Below are 22322 nucleotides of genomic sequence, written 5' to 3' on the forward strand. Positions count from 1 at the left end.
AATTGGTGGTAAAAATTGTACAGTAAGTATTGTAGATTTGTATATGGCTTTCAGGGCATAAGTGATACAAAATCTATGGGTTTCTATCTTCTAGACAGAAAGTATATGCAAGTGTTCCATTTTGCAAAGTTAAAAATTTCATCTGGTTTTATTTAACATTTTCTTAAGCATCCAATTTTTTCTTTCCCTTAGCTGCCAATGTTTTGTGATTAGAAAACATTTTGTTCTCAAAGTCTCGCCATGCTTTCATTGCCATGTTTTTATGAACTAAGTGACAGAAGAGATAAATGAAGGCTCAGCTGTCCATGGTTGGAAAAAAAATTTAAAAAGCAGTTAAAAACTTAACAATGGGACATTAAAACCAGAAAGACAGATGATTATCTAGTGGTTACTTCCATGTAGCAGTTTTGAAGGATGAATATTTAAGGGAAAAAAAATATGTTTTTTCTGAATTGTTTGATTTCTTTTAAGAAATAAAACCATTCCCTTTTCCCTATCACCTTTAAATTCCATATATGACCCTCTAAATCAATTATATAGGCCCAGACAATGCCAAGGAATTTAACCTGCTACTGTAGCCATGATGAATATGAAGACTGCAAGAAAGGTTTGAAATCATTTAGTAGTCATAAAACCAAAATCTAAGTTGTATCTTGCTTACTGAATTGCCAAAAATTGTTGTTGGTTTACCTAAACAACACTCCTGTGTAGCCATATATTAAATATACTCTCAGACTTTCAAATTAGCTACGTACTGTATTTCACAATTCAGCTCTGGTGTTAGGAATAAATTTTAGTGTTGCGCTCACCCCACCTAGCTGCAAGCTGCAGGAAGGCCAGCTAGACAAAGACAAAACTAGCCTTATGGAAAGGAGTGCAAATCTAATTTAACTAAAAGACAGAATGTTATTTTTTACAGAAATAAATCTTACAACATCTGTGCTCTCTCAGTACTGGTTAATAACTCACCAAGAGTATATTCTATTGTGTGTTACTAACCCAGTTGCAGTACTTTTGCACTTAACTATCATTAGCACTTAAAATCTATTTCACAAAAGCATTCTTAAACGTGCACAGTGGCACACTGAGAAGTTTAGAAACGTAAAAAACTAAAATTCTTTAGGAAACTGAAGTAATTACTTTAGTCTGCATACACTATGTTTCAAACTTTTATCAGTTTGAAACCCTACCTTCCCCTGTGGAGAAACAAACCAAAACCAGATCAACAGCTTGATGATCTCAATTCTCATCTGCTTACACAGCAGCACTCCATGTCCTCTGTCTGTCTCAGTCTCCTTGAGAAACACACAGTCCTTGCCCTTGGGCACATGGGGGGAAGGTGCCTCTGCCCATTCTACAGAATCACAGATCACAGAATATTCTGAGTTGGAAGGGACCCACTAGGACCATTAAAGCCCAACTCCCAGTCAAGTAAGTTTTAGTAAGACTTTGATTTCCAGACAATGTTTCTTGCTAAGAAAGAACTTAACAGAACTACCCTTTCCTCTCCCTTGTCCCATTTGTTCTCACTGCCACACAAAGGGAATGAGTTAATACAGAGCAGAGGAGAAGGGAACAGAGAGCTCAGCAGAAGACTTGAGAATGAACATGGTTAGAAAACCTGCAGGAATAGGACTTCACAGTCAAAAGGGGCTCAAGAGTAATGGGCACACTGGCAGGAAGCCAGGGTACAAAACAACTGTGTTTGTACAAACTAGTTATGTATTTACTTCTGCCTAGTAAAAGGTTATAAGAGTTTTCTGTGCTTTCGTAGCACCCTATTGGTCATTTGTAGATAGCATAAAGAAGAAATCAGTCACAGTGAAACAAAATACTGTGAGGGAGGGAGGAGGTAAGTGGAGAGAGAAGGAATTTCCATAAATAAACTGTGAATACATAGTTTTAAATAAAAATGTATTAAATAACAATCAATACTAAAAGCATTCTTTTTATGTACTTAAAAGCTTCCTTTTGTGAAAGAAGAGGTTAATTTAATGAGTTGCTGTGTTTAGAAATCACTGGAATTTCTTTAAAACCTTTCCTTGTACATTAAAGGACCCAGGAGTTAAACAGGACCTATTGTCCCATTTCATTTTCAAGAAAGCAACCAATATTGAGGGAAGCTCAGTTTAGGGGATCCATTCATAAGCTCCATAGCTGAAAAAGAGCTTGCTGACAGTGAGAAAAAGCAGAAACAAACTGTAGAAATCACATCTCCAGAAATTCCCTGAAATGTGATAATGGTGTAGCCTGGTGGTCTGTACAAGTGAGAGAGAGCAGAGAAGCAGGAAATCAGGGACAAAGATAAGACTATAAACCAGCAAACTGCAATGAGTTCCACATAGAGCCTGAAGAGTAAGTAAAATAGCTACTGCTGTTACTTTTGGGAAATTTTAGAAATAAGGAGACTAAAGAACTGGTAGGTTTATTATTCACTATAATGTTTTCTAAAATCTGCTAGCAGTTTCTTTGTTATTAATGGTAGTTTCAGTACTAGAGCCACATTGACTTACTTACACATGCTGTACCATGAAAGTCTGCTGAGTCCCTCCAGCCTGTCTCAGGAGTGAATCTGTACTGTTTTTAACAAACAGGGGTCTGTAACTGCCTCATTTCCCCTCATGTGTGAAGATCTCATAAAAGCCTACTCTCTCAACACTGATGATTTCTGCTTCAAACCAGCCCTGAAAATTCCTTCTCCTACAAGCCCTGTGCTAAATGAATCAATAGTGCACTCTTTACTTTCTTGTTTAAATGTAGATTTCAGAAGTTTTGCAGAGAAATAGAACTCAACAAGAACTAAATCTTTTATCATTAATAAGTGTATTAGTTCCTCATCCTATTCTCTCACTATTGCTTGTTTCCATAACATATGGAATCATATAGAGTCAACTTAGGTTGCAAATTCTTTGGGATAATGTTCTCATTTTTGTTAAATAGTTGCCCTGTTTTAGGAAGGGATATTAAAAATTATAATCATCATGAGCCTAACAAAGTACATGCCCAATCCTCTTAGTCAAAGGTGCTGCCCTTCCCTGGGATGTCATGCAGATTCATACAACTTGATCAAATTGGTCAGCAGTGAGAGCTGATAAGGTAAAATAATAGTTTGTAGTTTCTTGTACAGATATAATGGAATTTCAGCTGGTGGCAATTCTCCTCCTCCAACATTTCCTCCAAGTGAAACAACATTTTTAAAACAGATAATTTTAAAGGACCATATGGCATATAAAAAAATAAATATCTAGGGCATCAAAAGCTCAAAACAATTTTTATTTTGATTGCCAAATAAAGTTTTTAAATTTCTTTTTGGCTTTGCATACAAAGGAACCATTGTGAGGCTTCTAGCGGCACATTTTCTCCCCTTCATCTTAGAAAACTAGCATTAATCATCAAAAGTCTTTTAAAAATACCATCAACATAGAATTTGCATGCCAATGTTTCAGCTCTATCAACATGAAACATTTGGAATTCCTTTTGCCCTCAGACTCTAAGTCATCTCTGGCAGGAGCCACTGAACAGATTCTTTCGTTTGCTTTGCCCTGGCTCCCAACACCTCAGCTAATCTAGAGCCTTTTTAACCCATCCCTTTGGATAGAAAGTTGCAGGCAGGCTCATTAAGGGAAGAGAAATCTGGATTTCTTCTGCTGTTACAACTGCATTGTCAAGGGCCCATCTCAGATAGAAAAGTTCTGTCTTACCTTAAACTAGTCATCCTCTTCTAAGACTGATTTACAAGAAATAAATTTTCTGTTGCCTTGCTATGTTTGGATCTCTTCTTAAATTTTCTGATTTCAGATTGCGTCAGGAAGAAGCTGATTGTGCATTTATTTGACTAGAAATTCAGAATATTGCTTTTTACAAGGATTCTACTCTCAACTTCTTACAGCAAAGGCTGTGTGTCATTCACACACATCGTTCCCAACAATAGCAAATCTATTGCTTGGCAAAATTGAGATGTGTTATTTTTTCACAAACTACCACATTTTTTAAAAATTTATCTTATCCTTCTAATATGGGGAAAAGAAAAAAAAATAAATTTAAATTGTCGTTTCCCTCCTGAGGGACTCTTTTAAGCACCACTTATGCCTGTCTCTACAGTAAATTGGATCTTCCTGAACAGCTAAACTTATATCTAAGATCATCTGGTAGCAAAGAGGATTTGCATTCCTATAGCTCATGTCTGCACATTTCCTATGTATGAATACATTACCTCCCACTATGCAGTGTAATGAAGTCAAGCCACTGACATTGTCATAAGATAGATTGTTTTTCTAATTACCTCTGTTTCTGGGGTCCCAGAGCATCAGGAATGTAAAAAGCTTAACAAACACTGAAATGTTTACAAATAGGAATAAGTCCCAAGACAAGTCCAGGTCAATGTCTAAAGTGTACTGAAAGTTAGGACACCTACTTAACTGAAGTAGTCAAACTAAAACAAGTATTTCTGTCATCAGCAGCCTCCCACAAAATCCATATCTGGTAGGATATTGAGGTCAGTCTCACCTCTACATTTATCAACATGTTTATAAATTCTCTACCACAGAGGAAAGAGCAGTATTCTCATTTATGTTGAGAACAATTTCTTTGGAAGGAAACTTCCAGAAGTTCATACAAACTACAGAGTCTAATGCAATTACCAATTTGGGAGCTCTGTGCTCACTCATCTTCCTCTCAAATCCAGATCCAAAAGTATTTTCAGTGAAAGACACAATGGCTGATCTAGACCAAATGGAATTTATGTATAAAGGTTGCTTCCCAGAAACTATGGGGTTCTTCATATTTGTTTTGGGGTTGAGTTTTAATTTTCTTCTTTGTAGCTCATACAGTGCTCGATTTTTGATTTAGTGTGAGAGTAATTTTGGTAATACACTAGCATTTTTATTGTTGCTAAGTAGTGAAAACATTACTGTGTCACCAACTTAATCCCTAAATCAAGGACTTTTCAGTTTCCCGTGCCCTGTCAGAGAGTAGCTGCACAAGAAGGTGGGAAGGGGCGCATCCAAGACAGCTGACCTGAACTGACTAAAGGGATATTCCAAACCATAGAACATCATGCCCAGTATATGAACTGCAGGGAATCAGCAAGGAGCTGCAGGTTACTGCTCAGGGATAGGCTGATGGTGAGCAATTGCATTGTGTACTACTTGTTTCTCCTGGGGTTCATTCCAGCTTTTCAAGCTGTTTTCTATAAGAAAGGAATTGTTTTTAAAAGTATACACCACATAGATGAAACATAGCACTTTCCTATACAAAGTACATATGCAGGCTTTTGCTCTGAATTATCTCAGAGTCCAGATGGTTTTTTCCAAATCCCTTTACTTCAGAAAACCCTGATAGAAAATTACTTCCCTCCTGAAATTAATTCTCAGAGAAAAATAAACACTGCCATTTACCAACTCTGGCTGGCTGGTTTTGGCCTTCTTGGCTGTAATATAGGCAAATTATTATGCAATAAAAGAAGAGGATTTTTATTGGGTTTTAATCCTTTTTCATGATGCTGAGATAAAATGGGTCTAACAATCTATCTAGGCCTGTACAGAACCCTCTCCTGATTTAAGTTATGGCTTCTTTAACAGCCATACAATTCCTACTCTGCCATCATTTCTCCCCTATCATAGCATTTTTTCCTCAGGTCTGCCAGTAACATACTGCCATTTTTTGTTGCAGTCTTTAAAATAGCTAGTGATATTGATCATTCTAGTGATATTGAAGAGTCTATAGTTTCATAGGATAGAGAGAAGAGTAAGGAAAGATGGTTTCTTTTCAGAATGGTTTTTCATCTTCAGAGGAGGTGGGTTTTTTCCTCTGAGAAAATTCTGCAATGATAAAGCACCCACCATTTACAATCTCTGATAAGAACTAAGAAAACTTTACTAGAAAGAAGAACGAAAAAGTATTAGCAGATAGACTCATATCAAATTTCAGGGAAAGATTAAAATCAAGAATGGAAACACTAAAGACACAATTCTGCTTTTCTGAAGATTGCAAGTCAAGAAACATACTTTATCCAGAAAGTTTTTTAAGGCTGCACAATGACAAAACAACCAATCTTTCTTACATACTTTTCATATACAATTGCAAAGTTTTTTACATTCGCTATTAAGTTAACATCAATGATCACACTGACAAGATATATATTTTTCTGTATCTACAAAGTTCAAGTAAAAGACATTAGAGTCAAAGGATAATATTTTTTGAGGAATCATTTAGAAAACACTGAATTCTCTCTCCATCTTACAGCATGCTACTTATAAAATTAGATCAGGTTACACAGGCAACAGTCAGATACTGAAAATTTGCAAGGGCAGTTATACCATAGGTTTTCTGGTCAGTCTGTTGCCACATATAGCCATTTTCATTCTTCATCTCATCAGAAATCCTCACATTGGCTTCTGTCCTTTCACTGTATACCTCAGAGGAAGAGTCTGCTCCATCTTTCCTGTGATTGCAGAAGCCTGCTACTAGTTGGGTCCCCACTGTTCTGCCTTTCCTTCTCCAGGCTGGACAAATGCAGTTCTGAGCATCTCCTCTTTGTCAGGTGCTCCAGCTCCCTGAACGTGCCTCAGTGGTCCTACAATAAACTTCCATTTTGTCAATATCTCAGCTTCATTCAGAGATAGTCTCGAAACAGAGTCACATTATCAGGATGGCCTGAACAGCATTCAGAGGAAACTGGAGCATCTAATGAGATGTGTATTTTGACTTTAAAATCAAAAGCATCCAATGGGTCTTGCAAAGAAAGATCATGTCTGCTTTGAAACATATTGTGAACTTTATATCTCATATGTACAGTATTAGTTGGAATATAATATCACATGAACTACTTCCTAAAGGATTCCATGTTCTGGTTTACTGCTGTCAAATACAATGAGCCTTACCCTTTCTAGTAACCAATGGTCACTCATTTTTTTTCCATTTAAAAGCTATTATTGCTGTATTTTGCTTTTGTAAAATTTCTGCTTTCAAAAAGAAGTTAGGATTTTCTGTTTCATCCTCTGCATTCCTTAAACAGAGAGAAAATATATATTCCTTAACAAAAACTCTGGGTTGGGGTAAATGGTATACAGATTTTTCATTATTTGTAATTTATCATGCAGTTAAATTATAACTTCTAATAATTAAGTCTTCCTTTAAATAGATTTCCAATTATTGTCCTAATGATTTATTGTATTAATCCTCTTCCAGTAGTAAAAAGGAAGCAATTGCTGTTCTAGTCTGGCATGTGTCATGCCAGTTTTTTACTCCCTATAAATGTGTTACAGTTCTTCCACTGGCAGTCACAGAAACTCTCTATAAAAGCAGCATTTACTGCAGTTTCTCTCAGAGCCAAGGAATACATATGAAGCTTGACATTCTGGAGTATCTTTTTTCAGGCATTGATCTACAGGAGTTATTAGAATTATTGCTCTTAGTATTTTACATTGTCTTAGAAGTGCAGCTTATGGCAATTTTTATGTCTTCACTATAAAGGAAAAAAATAGCATTACATAAAAATGAACGTTGCAATGGACAAAAAGTCTTCACACAGTCACTGTAGGGTCTCTAGGATGTCTACCTTTTTGGCTGCTGGTAACAGTATTGAGAAAAATAAAACCAGTCTCAGAACTCCTGAAGGCCCTTCTCATCTTAATTATGCACCAACTGCAAATATAGAAAACCTGATATTTTAAAAACAAGTACTTCCATTAACTCTTGAAGGATGTACATAATTTTTCTCTTGTATCACTTTTCCCTTTAAACAGTAACAGCTAGAGAGTAAAAACTCCTATTTTTGCACTCTGATTTTCTGCCTCAAAGAAAGACTAGCCTTCTAATCACAACACTTCTTGAATGACAATTAAGACAAAAATGAAACTCAAGTTCTTACTAAAAGACAAAAAACAACTTGTCTCAACATTTCTCTTTCACAGGAGTCAAGATCAAGCCATCTTGGCACCCATGCCCTTCCCAGATAGTCCTAACAGGTGGAAATTGTGAAAAATATAACAGTGGAAGAAAACTAACAAAGAACAAAAGCTTTCTTGTTAATGAAAAATTAAAATAACATGTTGAAAAACTAAATATTCAGTAACAAAATAAATTTAAAAACCTGCATATACACAAATTCCTGGATTAGATTTTTTCCTAGATTTCTGACCAAAGATAAATGGTTTAAGTTTATAAACAGTAGTATAAAAAGGAGGAGGAAACAAAGCAACTGAAACTTGCTTTTAGTGAGACTAAGCAAAAAGATAAGTTATATGATCAGAAGAAAAACAGATGTATGCATTTGGAGGTCTTGCAATTTAACAGTAGAAAAAAATGCATCTGAAAAAGAAAATTAACCTTCTTTATATTTTAGGGGCATCATGTTACTTATTTTTTCATTATAAGAACCCTCTTAAAGTACTCTGATCAGTCACGAAGGCTTCTGTAGCCTTTAGTGAAACTGCCCCCAAGACATTATAGGTAACACAGTGTCACTGTGGATAAGACCCACTTTTCTCACATCTCCTTCAGTCATTCATTACAGTTTGTGCAATCACTGATTCCATTGAAATCCTCAGTAGAAGCACAGCAACAAATCTCTATAGGTCAGTTACTTTCACATTTGACAAGGTCATGCATCAAATCTTTCTCACAGCCACCCCAGAGCATTCCAGTATTAGTGTCAGAACATTTTCTTACAGCTGTTTATTTGGAGGGAAAAATATTTTTAAACTTTTTCAAAACAATATGATTTTTTTAAATTACATAATCTGGCCAAGGAAATTTTACGCAAGAGGTTCTCTAGTCGTGAATAATAGCTATGCCAAAATAAGCTACAGGACATACTTTCATTTTGGTTTCAAATTTCCTTTTTAATTAGGGCAAAATTGCCATTTCTATGAATTTCAGTTATAATCAATCTTTTCTAGTTTTTTTTAATCCAGCTGCCTAATGTACTCTTACAGAGAATAGAAGATTTTACTGTTATACATTTAATGTAGAATTCTAACTGTATGAGATGAACTATTTTATCATTGAAGTTTCTGGATGAAGGAAAAAGGACTTGCAGTTAGTCAAGAACAAGTCTATCCACAATTCTTTCAGTAAAATCAATGAAACCAATTTTTTCCTTGATATCTATAAGATTTCTTTCAATGTTAATCAGATAATGTTAAAATACCAGCCACACAACCAGAGACAGCAGTTCTCAGTTGCTCTCTTTGAAAAATGTCTAGAGAAACTCCATGCATTTACTTACTTTCTGCTCCAAATTAGCAAAACATTTCTAGAAATGGTCTTTAAAAAGCCACTTGGTTTTCACTGAACACAGGGAACCTCAGGCAACAGGTATGCCAGTTCTAATCTGCTCAAAAATATTGTGGTGCTCTGTTCAATTGATCACCAAGGTTTCTAGATAACAACCCAAGAAAGGAAAACCAGTATTGTTTTACTCCATATTGCTGTTACTACAAGAATAAAGAAAGGACTCTAGCCAATTTTTCAGAGTACTTTGAATTTTCACATCACCCATGGTAATGTTAGATGATGCTGCTAGCTTCTCTGCTCTTCAGGCCCTGCATCTGATCAATCTCCTAAGAATGCACAATGGTTGTTGTCTAACTTTTGATATCCACTCTGCCACATGCCAAATTGCTCTTCAGGTGATTCTGCACCACCACTACTCTATTATCTTCTTTCTGGAGCCAAAGTAGGCACTAGTCTTAATATAGCCCACACAGAACATCTAATAACTAGAAATCATTAGAGATCTTACAGCTAAGAATCATTCATGTTAGAGAAGCAAAGTGTTCTTCACGGGTATTGATCATCTGACTATCAGGTGGATCAGAAACTGCATATACCCTCATATGACTCTTCTTGAATGGTTCTTCATGTGGATGTAAGAAAAAGAAAAATCACACAATGCAACCAAGTTGAACAAAAAACAATATACTGAGGCTTATTTTTTTTTTTTTTACATTGGTCACAGATCAAAAAAAAGGAAAAAACTCTAATTGAAATAAGAAAAGGCAAACAATTATTTTTTAAACAGCTAAAACTGATCCTACAAGTTAGTAGCAGTCTAAACTGTTAAAAAGTTAATTTGTACTTCAAACTTGAAAGTGCAACATATGAATGTTTGATCTTACCATGGAGCCAAATTAAGTTACATTAAAGTTGCAAAGCATCATTTTAAAGAAATGTAAAACAGAATCTCTCACCCTCAGAGGAGGAATAGCTAATATGAATTTAATCTTCTGCTAAACTTCCCCAGTTCTGCACAACCTCAGTCTCAGAATATTCACTTCATGCACTCCTTCCTGAGAACCAGTACAAATTATGGCCTCTAAAATGCCATCCAGAATTTTCCATTAATGTTTTCCCCCAAACACTCCCCACGTATGCCTTATAAATAAGTGTTCTAAATAAGAGTTCAAGAAGGAGTCCTGTAAGGACAGTATCTAGGGTTTTTTTCCCACAGCAATACCATTCCAAAGGAGGTTTTGTCAACAAAAATGGGGTACCACAACACCTGATTCTGGTTCACTTTGTTTCATGGTTACAAGGAAATAATACATTTTATTTTGTACAGGTTAACTATTTTACAAAATCTTATTATGGTAATAAGCTCAAAAATTCCGTAATTGTGAAAAGCATGTTTTTTCAGGGATCCTCTTTACTGTTGTGAAGTAATTTTCAATGTATTTCAATTGAGTTTCACCATAATGTGTCATTTCTCGGGCTTTTAAATACAGATGGTTGTACAAAAAGCCTGTGTTTTCTAATTTTCCAGCACGGACACACAGCTCAGGAAATGACATCACTCTCCTAGTGCCAAAAATCAGATTGGAAGTTCTAAATCTCAGCACACTTTCTCAGCCAGTGACGCAAGCAGCCTGCTGAAGTGAATGAAACCTTTGTCCTATGCAGTGAAACTTGGCTTTTCACGCCTTTTTCAAGAACTCTGCAAAATCTACCTGTTGAATATGTTCATGAAGTAAGTTTCAAAAGGTAAAAATCTCAGAAGTGACAAAATAGGTTTCAGAATGGGATTCAGACCTTTCAGGTTTAAATTCTGGCAATGTTCCTGAGTTTTAAATAGCAAACAATTTTTACTTTAAAAAAGACCCATATTCATAACATGATCCTTTATTTTGCAATAATTGCCCACAAACATGCAGATCCAGAACAGAAAATAGGCACTGCAGTAACACCAAAAGGAACACCAAGAAGCCACTTCTTTCCCCAAGTGTCATATGAATAATTTAGGAAATAATTTAGCCAAAGATCAACACACCTCAATACAGCAATCTAAAGATAGCTATCTATATAATAATATAGTTAATGAAGATCAAAATTACGGTTAAATCCAGGTGACTATCAAGTATATATTTACTTTAGGGTAAGCTGATTCACTTTCCAGTCTCTGTTCACTGTTTTGCAACTCATGCATGACATGAGGAGAGGCTTTGTGGTACGGTCCCACCAAAGCAATACCTGATACCATCTGTTTCTTCTCTTTCTTTCATTTCTTACATGAATCTCTTTCATTTTTTATTTTTTCTTCTTTTTCTTTTTTCTTATTTTTCCTTTTTTGTTTGTTTGTGGGTTTTTTGTTTATTTGTTTGTTTGTTTTGGTTTTGTTTTTTTGTTTGTTTGGTTTTGTTGGGGTTTTTTGTTTTTGTTTTGTTTTGCTTTGTTTTTGTTGGGTTTGGGTTTTTTGTTTCCCCAAATGGCATGAAGCCATTGCAATAAGCCATAAACAACTCTCATGACACTGAATTCTCACACTGTTAAGCCAGGTCAGTGAACTTAGACTAAAAAGCGTTAAAAGCCCAGTAACAACCCCTCAAGAACATAGAACCAACCTGTTAATTCTCTTAAAGTACCAGATATATACAGCAACCAATCTTTGTCTTTCCCCTACTGGGGCATAAAAAACTTAATTCACAATACTCAGAGCACATAGAATAGAACACTGATGAAAATCACCACAGTTTTTCAATCAACAGTAAGTGCTGTGAGGTCTCCTGACGTTTGCAAATGCTCAGCATGTTTCAGCAACACGTCAGTCTTTACAGAGCTAAACTTGTGGCATTACAAGAACATGAAGTACCATGCACCACTTCCAGTTCCACAGCAGTTGAAGAGCTTGTGGAGAACCACTTCAGAGCTTAGATACTGCCATTTCTTGGAATATACAGTGAACATGACGTCATGCACTATTCTGGAACACTATGATTGAGGCTACTCCTTTAGCAAACATAAATCAAGTTCTGGCACTGTTTTGTTCTCACCATTCAGCTCTAATGTCCTGCACAGAAGTTTACTAGCTAAGTAGTATTGCTAATTTCTCTACATCAGGAATTCTTTTTTCGCATCAGATGTACAACCCCTTTTCATGACAACCCAGCTATACATCAGCCATGCTTCTACAGAATTGTTACACCTCCAAAGGACAAGTACAGTGAATGGAATATTACCCAAGATCCCTTCTCTGGGGCCAGTGAAAGAAGCAGTTTCCTAAACAACTAGCTGGTTTTTCCTCCCCTAAAGCAAACTTCCCAGGCTTTAAATTTACCTGTGTAAATGGTCCAGTAAGTCCTTTATTTTGTTTAGACTGAGCTATAACCCCAACACAGAGATAAGCAATACAGATTGGCCCTGGATAATGATGGATCTGCCATTTCCAGTGCTGCTCAGACATATGGGGGTCACAGCAGCTGTTCCAATTCTCTTCACCTCGGTCATAAAAATACACAACTGGCCCATGTCAATGGAGAAGTTAGGACACAAAGTATAGAGTTGCAAGGGTAAATATTTATTCATGCACATGAGGTGCACCAGCCAACATGGGGCACCATCAATGTGGCTTTACACAGGTTCTTTTAGCCTTCATACTTTCAGGTACAACACAATTTGACTAATCACTGACACCCACGCTGCTGATTAGCAGTCATAGTAAAACTTTACAAAGCAGCTATATTTTTGCAGGATTCTCGCCGCTTGTCTGCTGATCCAGATGTCCCTGGAGCCAGTCTTGCCAGTTATCTATGATACAAGATGACACTGAGAGGGTTTCAAACACATGTCAGAGAGGCTGGGATGTTGTGTTACCTTGGTTGTCCAGGCCTATCCTTTATAGACAGCTCTAAGCCTCCAAGAAGCAAAGGCATTTACTTCTAGGGCCAGGTAGTGCTTTAGTTTGTTTTACTGAAGCACAAACAATACTACAGCGTCCAGTAAAATACCACTATTCCACTTCATTCCAGTATATAATATATACATGGACGAACATACATATTAACTAAATTTCACACTAGGAAGACTGACACACAATTGTTAGGTAAGGGAATTTTTGTAACAATTCCCCGATGTGCTGCAGCTGCAAACAGGCAGTGGAAAGGCACTGGGGCTCGTCACCGTCCCTCTTGCAGAGCGATTCTCTGGTTTTCCTCTTCCCTTGCGCCAGCAGAGAAGAGGAGCCCGTGTGTTACCCCTTTGACCGGCTGGACTGTCCTGCTGAACCCCACACGAACCCACCGAGCCCCACGGAGGATCTGTTTTCACCACACGGACTACGAGCCACGTGCACTGACCACAAACCGCGGGGCTCTCTAGAGGTTCTGAATCTAAAATCAATTGCTGGGTGGGCGGCAGAAACATCCCCTGCCCTTGTCCTCGGGCCGGCGCAGGCGAGACCCGCCCGGAGCGCGGCCGCCTTTGTTCCCGCGCCGGCTGCGTTTCCACGGCCGCTCCACCCGCCGCTTGTTTTCCGGCTCAGCCAGAAGATGGCAGCAGACGATAAAATAGCCCTGAATTTTGGGACCAGCTGTTGCCGCAAAGATGTGTAAAAGGCCCCCGAAAGCCTTTTACAGCAAGGCTCCGATTCCCTGCAGCAAGCGGTGCGCTACAAAACCACTTGTGCTCAACTCGCGTAGTTTTTAAAGCGTCGGGTTTATAGCGGCAGGTAGAAAGCAGTTTGTTCTTAAAAGGATGTTCAAGTTTGGTGACAACAAAAGCTGTTTCATGCCAAAGGAGCAGGAGCCAGGCACGCAAGCTGACCAGCTCCAGGGCGTGGGGCTTTGAAATCGTGGAATTGTTTGGTCTGGAAGGGACTTTTTAAATGTCATCCAGTTCCAACCTCCCCACCATGGGCAGGAACACTTTCCACTAGAACAAGCTGCTCAAGGTCCCGTCCACCCTGGCCTTGAGCATCTGCTGCTGTGGCAGTCAGCCCTGCCTTCGCAGAAGGGCCAACAAGAAAAACAATAAATCTCTCTCAATAGGTAAACGATCGGATCTGCTGTAAAGTCCTCTCAGTTACATCTGCAGCACCCAATGAGGCGCTGGTGCACAATATTTTTTGCGTAAAGCAGGAGCAGCATGTGGCTCCATGGGAAAGCGACCATATCACATTCCCACCTCCTGATGCACACCCCAGTGGGTTAGATCTGCCTGGATTTGCAGTGAACACAGCATATTCTCACATCAGTTCAGTCATCATAGAATCACAGGATCATACAATGGTCTGAGTTGGAAGGGACCTCAGAGATCATCTATTTCCAACCCTACCACCATGGGCAGGTTGCTCAGAGCCCCATCCAGCCTGGCCTTGAATACTTCCATGGATAAGTCATCCACAACTTTTGTGGGCAACCTGTTCCAGTGCCTCACCACTCTCACAGTAAAGAATTTTTTCCTAGTATCTAATCTAACCCTGCTGACTTGCAGTTTGAAGGCATGCCTCCTTGTCCTGTCACTACTTGCTCTTGTGAAAAGTCCCCTTCCATCTCTCTAGTAGGCTCCCTCCAGTAACTGCAAAGCTGAAATAAGGTCATCTCAAAGCCTTTTCTTCTCCAAGCTGAAATAAATCCTTTTGCCAGAGTGTTAGTGAGGTCTTTGGAAGTCCTAAGTACTTCTCTCAGCTCTGCTGTGTCTGTGGAACTCTTTATTTGAGGTGGCAGAAGATTTTCCTGAGTACTAAAGTTAAGTCTAGGAAATTCTTTGTTCTTACCAGTACTTATGGGATTACCTGACGTGACATGCCAGCTCTTTCTTCCCCATGAATAATACTCAAAAAGGCATGACTCCCAGTATGGTACAATGATTTAGAAGTAATCCTTATTAAGTAATGACATTTTTAATGTATTTTGAGACTTTCTGAAATATGAAAAAAACTCAAGTATTTGCCATTTTAGCACCAAAATATATTATAATAGTTAAAGTTTTAGGAAGCTTATTCAGATTTTGTAATTGTTGCCTGGAGCACTTCATCTCAGATACTATCAGAATTTCTGGAATTTCTAAAAAACACTGGGAATGCTGATCTGTCAGGTGAACAGTATGGACAAATTTGAAGAGAAACTGATATAGTCACTGGTGATTGGTACTGTGCTGAAATGTGGACATTCTATTAAGTTATTAATTTCTTCTATGTTCTTAATGGAGTTTCATTAATTACACTTGACCATATAAATTAGCAGAATAGTAGGAAAATTACTCACTTTTATACCTTCATGTGCAATAGGCTGAAGAAATTCTTATTCTGAACCTTCACGTAAACTTGGAAAATTGTGACCAATTATAAAGAAATATGTGCTATAATAGTTATACATACATCACATACAAATAACTGATTTTTGCTAGAAATTAATCTTTGTTGGTACCTCAAATATCAAGTGCCAATTTGAAGCTTCAGGGTCACTTAACAATTAGCTGTATTAGTTGCAATCTTACTTAAATTACCTTCCTTAATATATTATGCCTGCATAATAAATTATTCATCTCACAAAACGTCTTAGCTAAAGAGTCTCGCATCTTTCTAGTTACAGTATTTTCATCAAAGCAACAAACAAATACCAGAGTATTTCTCTTAATTAATTAAAATATAAGGAATAGATTCCAATATGCATCCAAAAAGATATGTGGAGCTTACAATTAGTCAAACTAGAAGCTGTGCAATTCCAGCATTCAGAAAATAAAGACACCCATCTCCAGGAGGTCTGTAATAATATGAGTTATTTTACTGTATTTTCAGCAAGATGAAAAATGTTTGGTTTTGGAAACAAGAAAAACACTTTTGTGTGCTTGACTTTATTGTGTCTGATTGAAGCATGCTAGCAAACCCACAATTATTCAAATATTAAGGGAATGCCTGGATCATATACATGCAAAACTTTAGTGTCTGATTTCTTCTGTCACCTCTTACAACAAAATTTACTTTCATTAAAAAAAAAAAAAGCTTGCTTTACAGACATTTGGTGGGATTGTGGTTGCAATGGTTGATATAGATTTGTCTAATTTCACAGCTGTATATGGAGGTTAAGAATTACATTTTTTTCTAATTGTTTCTTCTTATGCGGGAACATTTAATTTTCATCCTCAGTACCTGTTTTTTTCATAGGCTTTGGAACCTTCATTTAGAAATACATATAAGCGAATAGAAATTTTAGCTATTACATAGGAACTTGATTCTAAAATATTCATCAGTTGTATCATTTATTAATTTTTCAAACTGCTATGCCTCACCAGTCATTTTGAAAAGAAAACAGATGCAAAGAAACAGAAATAAACCAACACCAAAACACCCATGCTTTTAAAAGCATGTCTTACATCTCTAGCTCACCTACTTTTTAACCACCAAGCCTCACTGTTTTTTCTGTAGTGGCATCTGTTCTGCTCTGCTTTGAAGGAGAGAATATTTGTCTCTTTCTAAAACACAAGCAGGTCCTAACATAAATAACACACCTAAATGTCCCTGAGGTTAAAGTTTTATAACATGCAGTCAGACTAGCTGAATACAATAGACCAAGTTCTACCTGAAATTTGAGTAGACATCCACTTGCTAACAGCCAATTAACATAAATAGGCAATCCTCCCTCAGCATTACCTGCAATGGGTCTGTGAAATTAGGAACTTTACATATTTTACCTGAATCACCTGCCTGCTTCAGGTAAGCCAACGAAGCAGCGCTCTGGGAGACTCCAGCCAAGGCTCAGTGCAGCTGAAGAGCAGATGGTAGTGGACAGATCTGACACAACAGACTGTGACAGAGGCAGAGCTAAGCTAGTCTTTACGTCAACTTCATATTCTTCGTGCAAGCTCACACTGAGGTGGAGGTAAATCTGTTTGGTTACCATGCACTATGACAGGTATGCACTAAGGCATTTTTGTACTGCCAGTACCATCTGCCATAGAACTCCCACTAGGTTCAGTGGAAACAGGTGCATATCCTGGTCAAATAAAATCGTCACCGTGGTCATCTCTCAGACAGAGGTGTCTCTTATGCTCACACTTGATCCCTTTAATGTTCACTATAATAGAAAGTGTTATCCCACCAGGCAGGTTTTGTACAGCAGGCAAGAGCTACAGCAGAACTGTTGGACATACTGTGATGAAAGACAGCCAGGTCTTAGCAAACACCCCATCTCCCTTGCCATTGTCTCTGATGGGCAATATGATTTGTCTTAAGGTGAGAACACTAGGTGGGAATTGCAGGAGGAATGATTTGGATGCTCATTTAATCCATTCCAGAGATGGGGAAGTTGTGGTGTTTGCTATTGACTTTGGTATGACTTTCAGCCTGCAAAATCTATTAAATGTTGCTGAAGACTGGGCCAGCTGAATAAACTGGTATCCTGAGGTTGCAGGCAGCTATCTGGTGAATCCCCAGCCGTACAGGGACACCTGCAGGGTATGTCCAGCCCTAACACAGGGAACACCCACTTTTGGGTGGGTGAGAAAGGTGCTAAGATCTGGTAAGACACGAAGATAAAATCCTAAAGTAGCTACATAGGTGCTTTGTAATTCTGAATTCTGCAATGCCAAAGACTGTAAACCTGTTCATTTGTAGCCAAACCTAATATATTATAACCTTTTATACCTGCTTATATTATATACTGCATTGACAACATTCAGACACTGTATTAGCAACAAATCTAATCATAATAATCCACATAATCAGTGTCATATTTCCCATGCCTGACCAAGAGTCTTCTCTCTATCACTCTGCCACACATACATATAAGGTCATATCCTTAACAGGACTACTTCTTTATGAATTATATTGACCAAATATAGACATTTAAAACAACAACAAAAAAAAAAATTTAAAATTTAAGAATTTAAGTTTAAAATTAAAAACTAGAAAGTGGCATGGTCATTGTATTACTGCTAGGAAAACATCTAACTGCTGTCAGGTATTTTTTTTCTTACAAAATGGATCAGGGAATCTTATGTGATCCACATAGGAGTCTTTCATTCTAATAAGTATTTTTGTTGAAGAAAATAAATTAGAGTTAGATAGTATTATTATTAAGAGGTATTGCTGAAGTTATGACACCTGAGAATACACAACATCTGTGTTCCTTACCTGTTGGAAGAGGTTGTATTATCATCTTATGTCTGTGATATTTTTAAAATTTTTGCATATTATTTGCAAATGTGATTTATCCACAGCATGTTGTGATCTGACTGCCCTCTGATTCTGGCTCCAGTGGACTATGACAGAATTTGAATCTCCTAATTAGAACTTTGTGATTATCACACGTGGTCTTTAGGCTTCATCTTTTGGCTTCACATCCACTAAAGTGCCACAATGAAAGTCACCAGGCATACATTTTCTGAACAGTGAATAAAGGAAACAGAAGAGGTAGGAAGAATGTGGAGTTGCATTGTTAGAGAAAATGCTGTAGATGAAGAAGCCTTTGTCCTTGTCCCCAGACAAACACAACTAAAAACTAACTCTGATATTCGAAGCTGGTTCAGTGCCATTTTGTATATGAACGATTTTCAATACTAAATTAAATTCTAAATATAAATAATACTAGGACAAAACACCAGTTCTTGCTGTTTTGGAGAATGTCTGGCCTGTATTTCTTACCTTGTTAATCTGTTTCACTTTGCATATGCTGTTGAAAGCAGTTTACATGTTTAACTTACATGAATTCAATGAGTGTTAGAGCTATTTGGTATTTTCTTACATTCTTGGGCAAGCGAACATTATTAGTCAATTCTGAGATTTAATCAAACAAGATGAATGCCTATCTGTTACTGAAAGTTTAATTGGCTAACCAAGTTGTGAATTCCGGACAACTTGCCCTGCATGAATGATAAAATAGGAATTAAAACAGCTGAAGTAGGAAATCATACTGTACGGGTTTGGAGCTTATTTCCCCCTAGGAGAGAAAGTTCTATTCTTCCAATGTTGAGGGGATATGGAAATATAATTCCTTGAGATAGTATATTTAGTAGTAATTTCCACAGTATTCTATTATAGTTTGTCAGTACGGCTTTCATGACTTTCATAGTCGTTAATTAGGTGTTAAGCTAAAATCCAGTAGAATTACATGGATATAAGTCTGTAAGTAAAAGCAAAATTAGGCCCATCAATTCTTAGCATTAACTCAAGAACCCATTTAATTGTAGGATTTGGAAAGCTTGTATTTATCTTCTAAATGGGATATTTACAGATAGATTATTATCAAAGTGTCATGTGTGTGTGAAATCTTACTGACATCTGATAGCTAGTTCTACAACAGGGGCCACTGACAACCAAGAGGAATGTCACTGACACAGAAAAGGTGATTTATTTTTCCCTCAGGGGTCTCTGGGCCTTTGTAGTTGCTGGGAAAAATCTACTTGTACAGGCTTTGAGGAGGTACTTAATTTCACTGACTTAGGAACACATTTTTAAGAAATTAACTCAAATTTAGGTTCCTATAAAAATCTTTCCTCTTTAATTATTTTTTCTCATTTTCATTTGCTGCTTTCCTCTATACCACGATTTTCCTGTAGTGAAATGGCAAAGTCTGAGAACTTTAACCGAAACATATGGCTTGATTCAAATATGAAACAACAGATAACGCAGACATTTTTCATTCTCCATGATGGATGGTGTTTTCTTTTTACATAAATGGTACACATTCCTTTTTGATTAAAAGTTGAGTGCATTGTTTTGTAAACACAGGAATACACATTACCTGTTCCTATTAACAAATTATTTCAGACTTTTCCATAAAATGTAATGGAGGAGGAAAGGAAAAACCTTTAAAATGTCGGACTGTAGGTTTAGTTTACTTTGGTAGTAATATGGGTGTGGCATTTTGTTGCTAGGACACCTAATTGACTTTTTTTTTTTTTTTTTACTTGCTCCAGGTCAGTAATACTGTGCAAATAATGTTTTCTTTTGTATTTTTGTTTGTTTGTTGGGGGGTATCCCGTTTTTGCTGGAAAATTCAAGCAAGGAAAGAATGTATACTAAAGGAACCATATTCAAAAGATCAGCAAAGCGGAGATTTAAGTTAATTCAGAAAGATTTTGAATTTTGCATTTAGCAAAGCAGCACGATTCCAAATGCAGAATAAGGAATCCGTTCACATTGCAGGCGGTACACATTCCTGGGAAGGCTTTTTTCTTCCTTTGTGTGTAAGGCTGTGCCATCCATCGCACCATCACTAACGGAGCCCACGCCGGGGGGAACTGAAAGAAAAAGCACAATAGGACCACGTGATTCAAATTGCTATGAGCCTTTCAAGGCACACATTAAGTAGACTATTAAATTATCTCAGAATATTGCTTTGTATTTGCTGGAGTATAGAAATGGTATGAGCATTTAATTGCCACGTGCCATATTCCCCGTTGTGCTTTTAACACACTCTTCCAGCCCGCCTGGCACACGAGTGCAGGGTAAGTGATTTTAACAGAAGGGGCTACGCATCCTTTGTTGTCAGTCTTACCCAGCCTGCGGCACACGCTCGGGAAGCTCGCTGTATTGCCAAGCCTCAGATCGAGCTGTGGGATCCCTGCAATTGTGTGAGCCGCGCGCAGGAGCAGGACAACACCCGGAAAACCAGAACTGTCAGAATTGCCCTTCTAACCAGGGACACGGCATCGGCGGGGCAGCAGGACCCGCCCGTCCAGAGCCCCGTGAGCGCCGGGCCCCTCGGCGGCGCGGCTCCTTTGTGGGCAGCGGGAACCCCCCGCCCGGGCCCGCAGGGCGGGGTGTGAGGGGGTGAGAGGGGGTGTGCCCACCGAGCCGTGCGCGCCCGCTGCCCCCGCCCCGCCGCTGCCTTGCGGGGCTCAAACCCGCTCCGCCGGGGGTGGCTCCGGCGGGACTCGGCGGCAGCCGGGCGGGCGGGGGTCAAACCCGCTCCTCCGGGACTGGGCGGCAGGCGGGCGGGCGGAGGCGCCGAGAGCGGCCGGGCTCGGGGAGGAGGGCCCGGCGGCGGAGGGAGGAGGAGCGGGCGGGCACACGTCACTTTCCCCGGCCGCGTGTTTACGTGGAGCTGAAGATGGCGGCGCCGGTGGCCCCGCCGCGGCAGCTGTCGGTGTGAGGCGGGACGCGCCCGGAGCGGACAGCGGCGTGTGCGGCCCGGCCGAGGGGAGGGCGCGGGGCCGGCCCCTCCTCCTCCCGCCCGTGACACCTGCTCTCCCGCACAGACGCCATGGAGGACGAGGAGCGGCTGAAGAAGCTGGAGGCTGGGAAAGCCAAGGTAGGAGAAGGAGGCGGTGGCGTGGCGGGGAGACGGCGGGGTGAGGGCGGGGAAGGCTGTCAGCGGGGCCGGGCCGGGCCGGGCGGTGCGGCGGCGGAGCGGGGCCGCGGCAGGGCTTGGCGCGGGGCCCCGCCGCGAACAAAGCCGCGGGCGGAGGAGGCGCTTTGCGCCCCCGCCCCGCGCTCCCCCGCCCGCCGCGGGGACACCGCGGGGACACCGGCCCCCGACACCCGGCACGCCACAGGTGCCCGTCACGGGCCCGGACGGCGACAGCCCGGACAGCGCCCGCTGCCGCACCGGGCGCAGGAAGAGCCGCGGAGGAGGAGGAGAAGGAGCGTTAACCTCGTCACCCTCCGCAGCCGAGGCGCGAATCCCGTTTGCCTCATAACCTGGGAAAACCTGTGAACCTTTCGGGAAGTTTATGAAACCGACAGCTGTTCCTTCATTGTGGAGCTAATGCCGTGAGAGAGCCTGAGGAGCCGAGCATTAGCGGTGCCCCCGGCGCGGTGCGGTGCCTGTGCCTGTGCCGGGAGCGCCGTGCGCCCCCGCGGGACCCGCCGTGCGCCCCCGTGCCCTGGGGCCCGCACCGCCTCGGGGCTGCCCCGCCGCTCGGGGGCTGACCCGAGGGTTAATCGGGGAGCTTATCATTTTACTCTAAGCATAGCTCAGTCCGCTCCGGCTTGCACAGCGTTTCGCCTTCTGGGCAGCAGACCAGACTGCGCTTCAGGAGGACCTGTTTATAACTTCAAAGAAAGCTTTGGTGTGGTCAGCGAGATAAGCTAATTAATAGCATTCGAGATAAAATTAGTGTTTTAGCGTTAGGTATCATCTATTTCCTTCCTGTAGTCATAGCTA

At 39.7% G+C, this 22322-nt stretch overlaps 2 protein-coding genes across 12 annotated transcripts in view; one reads left to right on the forward strand and one right to left on the reverse strand.

The window, feature by feature from the left end:
* The window catches only part of LOC310918741 (uncharacterized protein), a 62238-nt gene extending 41263 nt beyond the window's left edge, over positions 1 to 20975 (reverse strand). The window contains exons 1-2 of one of the 11 annotated variants that reach the window (XR_014591737.1): positions 20712 to 20965; positions 20353 to 20454 (exon numbers count right to left, since the gene is read on the reverse strand). Coding sequence is in view for 5 of the 11 variants with exons in the window: in XM_083877699.1 (XP_083733825.1) it covers positions 20353 to 20419 (67 nt within the window). In the remaining 6 variants the exon portion in view is untranslated. Of the gene's footprint in view, positions 1 to 2517; positions 2551 to 3701; positions 3836 to 4282; positions 4360 to 20352; positions 20455 to 20711 lie in introns of those variants that run through there. The other 10 variants (XR_014591740.1, XM_083877699.1, XM_083877698.1 and 7 more) reach the window with 10 other exon arrangements.
* A 400-nt stretch (positions 20976 to 21375) lies between these two features.
* AKAP9 (A-kinase anchoring protein 9) overlaps positions 21376 to 22322 on the forward strand; it is a 101767-nt gene continuing 100820 nt past the window's right edge. Inside the window, exon 1 of the mRNA XM_083871724.1 lies at positions 21376 to 21467. Within this exon, the coding sequence (XP_083727850.1) occupies positions 21420 to 21467 (48 nt within the window). The 5' untranslated portion in view covers positions 21376 to 21419. The remainder of the gene's footprint in view (positions 21468 to 22322) is intronic.

The sequence above is a fragment of the Zosterops lateralis genome (genome assembly GCF_965231275.1).
Source record: "Zosterops lateralis genome assembly, chromosome: 1".
NCBI lineage: Eukaryota > Metazoa > Chordata > Aves > Passeriformes > Zosteropidae > Zosterops > Zosterops lateralis.